The sequence below is a fragment of the Argiope bruennichi genome, chromosome 6 (assembly GCF_947563725.1).
Source record: "Argiope bruennichi chromosome 6, qqArgBrue1.1, whole genome shotgun sequence".
Classification (NCBI taxonomy): domain Eukaryota; kingdom Metazoa; phylum Arthropoda; class Arachnida; order Araneae; family Araneidae; genus Argiope; species Argiope bruennichi.
The window spans coordinates 120,872,854-120,882,621 of record NC_079156.1 but is presented as its reverse complement, the minus strand read 5'-3'; the positions used below and the strand labels follow the sequence as shown (position 1 = coordinate 120,882,621).

Here is a 9,768-nt window from a genome sequence, read left to right as displayed (position 1 = left end):
TCCTTTTGTGAATAATTGCAATACTTATTAATTTATTTGAAAAATCTTGGTTGGTTTCATTATAAGTCATAAAAAGAAATAGTTATATATAATCCTTATCATGAGAAAGGTTTTATTTGATTTGTCAAAATTTTTCTCATCTAAATCTTAATGCTTACCTTATTAAAATGATAGTGCAAGTTTACACATTACTAAAGTTTCTACTATTTTAATGACAAAATGAGATTCTCATCTTACAGTTTATCAAATAAAATACAAAGATATCCTTACCAAATATGAAATCATGATAAAAAGAATTAAATAATAATTGGCAAGTTCACTTGAATCACAACAAGGAAAACTAAAAGCTAAATTTAGAAGAGCCTACAGAAGCAAACTGTTTTTTGAGATGTAGTCTATTTAACTGACATAGCTCACAAATGGTAAAATGTTTAATATGTAATAAAGTTAAATATAATAAAAAAGCAATATATATTTATTACAAAAACATTATGTAATGAAACAAACAGAAAATGGATTAATAAAGGACGAGGGAATACTATGCAATATTAAAACAAGATATTGTTTTCATATTTGTTATTGTCTGTTTCATCATTCTGTTATGCATTTCATATTATATATATTCATATTTGTCACATCAGGTGACCAGTTTGTTCACCAGGAATATTGGTTGTATTTGTTTTTAGATAAATTGTGTAGATATAACTTCATATCAAATAGTTTAGCATTAAAATTGTGATTTTAACTGACTTACTTAAATATTCTTATTTGTGTATTGTGATCATAACTTTTCTGATTGAGACTGTTACTTGACATCATGGCACTGTTGAAAATGTAAATAACCCTTTCATCTATCTTTTAAATTTGAGATATTGTAACTTCACTTTTGCTATTTGTTTTATAAATTGCTCAGACATTAAGTATAATACTTCTTTACTTGACTTTCAATAATGGGCGAAAACCATGCGATTAACTACATGATGAAATAATGAAAACGATTTATTAACATTAAATGTAGGGGGGGAAATCGGTCCAAGGTGCACACGTCCACCATTCTACATATGTGTCACATTTGATACATGTAGGTCAAAGATTTGGCTTGTAGAGCACCAAAACACGCACATTCAACTTTATTATTTGTATATAAATATATTTGTTCCACTTTTTTTATAATTAAATGTTTCGTTATTCGTTCATTGAAGCAAGTTATGTACGGGGTGGATAAAAAAAATGATTCCGTTTTTATCCTTATAATGTATTAAAATAGTTAAATATAGTAATACTAAAAAAAAAAAAAATATGCAAGTGATACAATAAATAAGTTTATTTACATAAATACTACAGACAATAACTCTGTAGATGATGACTTGCAATTCTGTTATTTGGTTAAATGTTACAAACTGTATTTTGGTTTATATATTATAATTATGCTAAATAAACTAGTGAACTAGAACTTCAGCTCTCAAGAATTGAATAAATTTGATGATAGCTCAATGATAGTTAATAGATATTTTATAGAAATTTTTAATTTAATAAATTTAAATAATATTTTATAAACTTTCTATTGCAAACAACTTTTTTTTATTATCTATATAGAATAAGAAGTGAAATACTTTTTTTTACTTAATATACAAATAAATCTAAATTTTTCAAGGCAGATTTTTAAAAAATTTCAAATGCAATTTAGTTTCTCCATTGGTATATTGTATCTAATTATTAAAAAATATAGCATTGTAGTTTTATTAGAAACAAAGACAAACAAATTAAAAAAATATAATGAAAATAGTTATTTCCATTTTTTTTTATTAGTATTTATATAAAAATATGTTCTTTTCTATGAGAAGAAATATTAAATTTCTATAATTTTATATTTATTTTATTGTTTTACAATAAAAAATTAATAATAACAAAATAAATTTGGATGGACACTCTAGAAACAAAGTTATAGCAAGTCTGAAAAGTCAAGGAAACAGAATGAAAGCAATTTGATTAAAACTTGTTTTAAATATTTACATAACAGCTCATTTTTGAGAGGCAGTTAAGAAAATGATATATTTGTTTTCATTAGGTTTGCTTCGAAATCATTAAGGAAACCAAAATATGAATGGCTAATAAGCATAGATAATATACTCTCAATTAGCACTGGAACCATTGTGCATTATATGTGTAATTCTCATAATTGTGCTATAGGTAAAGGAAAAGTATTTATTCACATAAAATATAGAAATGTTACAGTGTTAAAGAATATAGTAAGAATATTTACAGATTGGTACCCATAAGGCTCTACTTAGCTGAATGCCTGCTAAAAATTTCTTTGGTAAGTGGTTAGTGATTAAAAAAAATAACAATCTGCTATTTATTTTTCTGAATTATATAGGTAATTCTCATAATTTATAAGACTAACAATGAAAAACATTTATACATGAATATTTGACCAAGTTAGTCCAACAAACATTGATATGGCATAATAGGAGATGCTTTGGATGTAGAATATTTTACTATATAACTTTCAAAAATCAAATAATAAAAATAGCAAATTATTTAGCATGTAACTAAATTGAAATACTAATATGAATTTTTTTTTTTTTTTTTTTTTGTCTATTGAATTGATATATTTGGCTCTAATTTACAATGTAAAATTTTAATGAAAGGAATAAACATTATCAAGAGGGTTTTGCAATGAATAGACACATATTAAATGCACAAACTACATATAAAATGCTAAGCAAAATGTGTAAACTTTATTAAGAATGAGAACAATGCATAATATTAAAAAAAATATTACAACTGAAAAACATAGCTACCATAATTACAATTTCAGGTTCAATAAAGTAAAGAAAGCGATAAGAAGGAAAAATTTACCTAAGTATTTTAAATACTAGTATATCTTCTCACAAATCATGTGATGTGTTGCATTTTATCGTTAAAAAATGTTCCAAGATTCAAATTGCCAATACTGCAATTGATTTTGAATAACCAATTTTTGAATACTTAGTACATTCTAAAAGAGACACTGTGAATCTATGTGTGTAATATTTTACTTGCATTTTTTTTTTTTCTTTTTAAAAAGAATTTATCATAGCATAATTATTTTTAGAAACTATATAACTGCAACTGGCTAATGGAAAATAAATGTAAAACATATGAAGTTCCCAAATAATGTCTTAAATTGTGTTTTTATGATATGAGAACCGTCTTGGGATTGAGATTTTTATTTCAGAAAAAAATTGGCCAGCTATATCTTTAAATTGAGACTGCAGAAAATGCAAAATATCAGAAAACATTCTAAATCCATTCCAAATTTATTCTGTTTGAGTTTATATTCTGAATTAACAACATTCTAATCATATTATAGAAAATACTTCTACAGAAAGATTATATCAGGAAGCTTATTCTATTTAAAGTATATATATTTCAGATACTTCAATTTGTCAATGTCTTTTGTGACTATCTATGGTTTAAAAATCCAACTTTTAGTTTATATTACAAAATTGAAATGTTCTGATGTCATATTTTAAATTTAAAAATAGCAGAATCATTTTTTTTTTAGTTCATAGTAACATATTAAGAAATATAGAAATGTGAAGTTTAAGAATTATAAAAAAAATAGACATACACTGTTCTGGGAATGTAAAGGCAAATATAACCATTGGCAGAATATTTTTTTCTCAGACTATAAAGATATTATATCCATACAATCATATGAAGTTCTAATAGGCACATCTTTCTTATTTATTGCAGAAATAGTGCATGTTAGATGTAAGTGAAAAATATGTTTCCATATTATTCAGAAATTTTTCTGTAAAGGAATATTATATTACAATTAAATTTTTTTCAAAATCAGTAAATTACCAATTTTAAAGATGATGTATTAATGGAAACATTCGTCGGGTCAAAAGTACTTTTAAATGATTTCAAGATTCATTAACAATCAGGAAATTCAGTACCCTATAAAGACAGAATTAGTAATAATAATAATAAAAACAGTAGAAAACAAGTAAAAGCCACCTGAAAATGAATTGTCTGAAATATTGCCTTTGTACGTTTGTTGTGTTTTTGCTATAAATTTGATAAAATGGTATTTGTATTAAATATCCATTAAATAAGATGAAAGATCACTGAAAAATATGTTTTAAGCTAATATGTCGACACCTTACTCGGAAAACGCATCCTTCCACTACAGCAAAAAACGATTCAAATGAACCGGGATAAGCGTTGAGCTTCAACTCAACATTTAAAAGACAACGTTTATCCCTGCTGCCCCTCTCGGTCAAACGTCCCTACCTGTCGAAAGTATGGTTTGGGATGGATTCGCCCATCCCATAGGGATAGACGTTGCGATTGAGACGCTAGTGCCTTCACAACTAAAATATCTACTTTAGTAACGTGCATAGATGGCAGTGAAATCGGAATATTGTTTTCGCATTCTTACATAGAATGTTGAAGTCATTTGTTCAGTTTGTTTTCCAATTTTTTAAAAAAATTTCTAACTGAAAATTACATTTTTATTCGTTTTCATTAAATTAGGATGAAAACTTAAATTAAATATTTGGAATATAATGACGAATGCTGTTCAAACTCATCTGTTTTCTCATATTTTTGAATTTCATCTGCCTCTGACATCATGCTCCAGCGAGATCTTGTGCGGATTTCCTCGGCTCGGCTCAAGGACGGATTTCTTCTAAATAATGCCTTGATATCTTTTCTGTTTGACTGATAATATTTTGCTTATCTCAGTCGAATGGCGCTTGCAATTCGATACTTATAAATTGATTGCAAATTATATAAATTATATCGTGTTTTAAAAATTTCAGATGATAAAAATGAAGGTTCTAAAAAACATTCTATGATTTAGTGACCATTTCATTTGAAAGATATCAGACAAGTATAAAGATGAATGAATGTAAAAAAGAACTTTGACTTTGAAATTTCTTAAACTTTTCTGTAAGGGCTTCTATAATTGTAAGAGACAGTTATTCTGATAAAATAGACTGGTCAAGGAAAAAAATAAAACAAAATTGAAACATTTGTGAAATTTAATACTATTCAAGTGAAAGCAACCATGATAGAAATAAATCAAGCAATCAAATTGATATATTTACATTGCATTTTTTCTTCTGGCGGAATGGCATTCGTCTTCGCTTAAATGTACACAAACAATCATTTAAACAGCGAAAGTTAATAAGATTTCAATTATTCACAATCGTTCCAGTAAAATTATTTATTTTAATTATACCCATAGAAAATATACTCTACTGATTTTAAATTTATTATCTTCTCTAATACAAAGAAGTTTTCTATACACCGCAAATGTCATGCGGAAAGCCAGAGTTTATTTCACATATTAAGGGGAATCCAACTTATAGTAATAAAGACGCTCATGATTCATCAGCGTCTAAAGATCAAGATTTTTGTTGCACTGTTTGTGAAAGAAAATTTCCAGAACTAATAGATTTGCAGCGCCATTATGTGAAGCACATCGTCAATAAACCTTATCAATGTACACAGTGCGAAAAAAGTTTCTTTTCTAAAACCAATTTAGAAAAGCATACAGCTTTGCATTCTGCTGATAAATTGTATTCTTGTGATATATGTCATAAACACCATTTTTCTAAATTTCGTCATAAGAATCATCTTCGAAAACACATATTTAAAAATCTTGTTTGCAATGCTTGCTTCCATGTATTTTCTGATAGAGAATTATTAAATAAACATGAAAAAACTCATACAGAATTGACAGAAGGAAGCTTCTGTTATTTCTGCATCCTTTGTGATTCACAGTTCATCAACAGACGAGATTTAGAAAACCATTTGAATTCACATGAAAAAGTGAAACCTTATACATGTAAAGTTTGTCGTCAAGAATTCTTTTTCAGTTACCTCTGGTTTAAACATGCTTCAGCTCATACAGACAAAGAAGTGTGTAATTTGTGTTCTGCTAGCTTTTCTAACAAACCTTTATTGTCAGATCATGAAAAAATGCATATGAAAATTGTTCCAAATGCAGAAAATGCATTATGTTATGCTTGTGAAATTTGTAACATCACTTTTTCTGTGAAAATCTTTCTTGAAGACCATTATAATAACTCCCATGTTGGTAAAAGACTACATACGTGTAAAATATGTAATAAAAGTTTCTTCTTTTTTCATCTTTTACAAAATCATAAGCTTACTCATAAAAAGGAATATCCTTTTCAATGTAATATATGTTTAAAATCCTATAGATTCAAATCTGAGCTGACAAAACACTGTGATTTGCACCTGAAGGGAAAACAGTATCATTGTCCTTTATGTGAAAAAAAGTTTTCAACAAAATGGTTACTGAGACAGCACAGTGTTGTTCACTCTGATCAGAAACCTTACTGTTGTGACTTGTGTGGTTTGAAATTTGGCCGTAAAGATAACTTAGAAAGGCATTATTTAGTCCACGCAACTGAAAAGCCCTTTAAATGCATTGAGTGTGAATCTTCTTTTGTGCGGGAAAAAGATTTAGACAAGCATTATGAAAATTTCAACTCTTCTAAACATAAATGTGAATCATGTGAAAAATGCTTCTGCTCACAAACATTTCTTTTAAGACATATGCGCCGATTGCACCCTGAAGTGAAAGATAACTATATTTGTGATTTTTGTGGTAAAGTGTTTAAGTACCAGACAAGTTTCATTAGACATTATAAATTACATACCGGTGACAAACCATTTAAATGCCAATTTTGTAGTAAATCTTATATCCAAATGAAAAATCTTGTACAGCATCATACATATCATCACAATGACCGAGAACTGAACTTTCCTCATAAATGTGAAATTTGTGGTAAAGGTTACCTTTTACAAAAGAAGCTTGATATGCATTACTCAAAACATCATTCTGAAATTCAATTGGAAATTGATTTTATTCCAGTAGAAAGTTTAATAACTTATATACCATAAGTGTATATATAAACTAATATTTATTTTAGAAGCAATAAATTATTTTTAAATCATACAATATATTTATTATTATGTCTTAATTAAACCCTTAACTACAAATGAAATGTTACAGAATTTGCTCCTCGGTATCACCTAATTTTATGTATGTCCATGTTTCATTCTAACATATGAGCTTTCATTAGTAAAGCCTCTTTAAAGATCAGATTATTACATTGCAAAGCAGTGAATATTGTTTTACAAGTTGCTATAAATTATACAGAAGGATATTTGTAAAGACTTTCAAGGTTATATATATTATAGATATGCAATCTCGACAATTGTCACATAGATTATGTAGGTTTATACAGATGTCCATGGCATTTAAGGAGTTAAGATATAAATGAAACAGTTGAGTGTGTTTTTAAAATGAAGGAGATTTAACTTTTATTAAGTTTGAAAAATTCCAAATTAATTACATATTAGTCACATGAAATGATGAACTTATAGATTAATTGCATATCAATAGTAAACTTTATCTGCTTGTCATTGTTGAACATAATCATATTTCAGATCTTCACCAAAAAAAGTTTTAATATTAGGTTGTACACAAGTTAGCACAGGTTTTGGCAAAGTTTTTTTGGTGCAGGTCTAAATTATTTGACTACCTTTTACTATGCCTAGCTAATCGAAAAGTATGCCTAGCTAATCGAAAGTAAAGTATTTGCTGGCATTTGATTTAATATACAAGTATTTGTTCCTAAATTTAGCATCTAGGTATTAATCTTAAAAATGAATAAGGTTTCCCATATTTGTTTTGATTAAAAATTAAATTATTAAGTAGTGAGGGAATGCCATATATCAATACATATGATTGATTATCCACTGCTATTGGTAATGCTAAGCAAAATTTTAAAATATTCGAGTCCCTTTTATCTGCATTATTATTGGATGCACAAATCCCAACTTCTGTTTTGTCATCTAGTAACTAAGACAAGTTATTTTTATTTTTCAACTCACTGATTTATCTAATTCTAAGCAAAGGCTTTGTTCTCAGTACGTGAACAAATAGCAAAAGTTAGTGAACTAAGGCCTACAATTTGTATTATTTTGTATTAGTACTAATAATGCAATAATACTATTCTCCATTTATGAACCAAATTGAAGGTTATTGCTAAGATTTTCTTTCTGTTTTTAATTTTGCATTTGCCACTACGCTTTTTTTTTTCTGTCAATAGACCACTTTTTTTTTTTCAATCCCATTTTAGCATATTTTTTTTTTACTTAAGTGTTTGTGAATATAATAGATAGAGAATATTCCATTGCATTGAAATAAAACTTCTGATGTTATATATTACATTTAAAATGTACTGCAAATGATATAAATACATTTTATTTTCCTAAACACTGCCAATGTGCATGATATTTTCTACTAAAACTTTCATTAGTTAATCTCTGATAATCAGATCTGAAATATTGTCAACAAGATTACAATCCATCTAGAGGGGGATATCTTCTACTATAAGAAATAGGAGAAAATCTAAATCACATCCTTCATATTTTCAAAATGGAATGTATATAAGTTGCACCATACAGTAACAATTAATCTTGCTTATTAGCATTTATTTTGATTGAAGAATTATGAGCAATTAGCTGGAGCTGGCTTACTGAAAGTAGCTAGCAAGGAAAAACATACCCCAAGAAGAAGGGCAAGGAATATTGCCGGTGATTTAAAAAAAAAAAAAAAAAAAAAAATTCCCTTTTCGATAGAAATTGTTATTTGAAAGGATCATACTTTGTTGATTATTAAAGCAGTTAAATGTTGTATCAATTTGTAATTACAAGTAAGAAAAGGCATACAAATTTCAGTATTTTTGGAATCGAATTGTTTTAGATCAGTTAATTTTCTTGTATGTAATAATTCTATAATGTTTTTGAAATCTCAGGCACTTTTTGTGAAAATTTAATCATTTTATTCTTCATTTAATCATATTTTACTTCTTATTGTTTATGTTTGAAACAGTTCATTATTTTATTTTTAAAAAATTGGGGTTTTTTTTTCCTTGGTCCATGTCATATTATAAATATATAACTTGGTAAACCAAAATATTTTTTAGAAGGAAAATTTGAAAATGTATTACTTTGTAGCTTTGGATCCAAACATGCTAAACCAAAAAAATTAGGTTACAAACATAAATTCATAAACACATTTTTGTATTAATACAAATAGTTATGTACCAAATTTGGCATATAAATATCTTGGAGTGTTGGAATGTACACCTCGAACAGATTTTTTAAAAATTTTATTTAACTAAGAATTAAGTTGAATTATGAGGAAAAACTTTCAAAACTATTATCACACAAAAAATAAATTTTATTTCATTTCAAAATTTTTAAAATTATTTTTTTAATGATACCAATTTAATAACCGTACAAATTGTGATTTTTTTTTCTGTGCCTAATTTCTAACAAAACTTATAGGATGTTGTCCTGAAATTCAAACCACTTTCTGTATTTCATCTATCATCGAACCGCATGATTGTCTTCCATTGTTGGAAGTTAAAGAAGGAGTATTTTGTTTAATATTTGTGTAGCTTACAAGACGAAGAAAAAGAAAAACCAAGATTTAATATCTAGAAATGTAGGAGATAGATGACTTGAACATTTACTTTTCAATTTTACTATGATGTCACGGGATTGATCTTTATTAGAAAGGTTCATGTTCAAATAAACAGAGCATATGCAATCCAATTAAAATAACACTGCTTTAATGTCATACAATCAGGAATCGTGTCAATGTCAGAAATCATGAACCTAGAGTTATATGTATTATATTGAAATGAAATCAAATATCACGAAGAT

General features: G+C 26.9%; 1 protein-coding gene across 1 annotated transcript; it reads left to right on the top strand.

The window, feature by feature from the left end:
* Nucleotides 1-5,126: 5,126 nt before the first annotated feature.
* Nucleotides 5,127-6,953, top strand: LOC129972282 (zinc finger protein OZF-like). Its single transcript, XM_056086365.1, has one exon. It carries the CDS (start codon nucleotides 5,311-5,313, stop codon nucleotides 6,928-6,930), a length of 1,620 nt encoding a protein of 539 aa, XP_055942340.1. The 5' UTR covers nucleotides 5,127-5,310; the 3' UTR covers nucleotides 6,931-6,953.
* The last annotated feature ends 2,815 nt before the right edge of the window (nucleotides 6,954-9,768 follow it).

Coding starts and splice junctions, on each gene's coding strand:
- LOC129972282 (XM_056086365.1), top strand. CDS start 5,311: ATGTCATGCGGAAAGCCAGAGTTTATTTCACATATTAAGGGGAATCCA.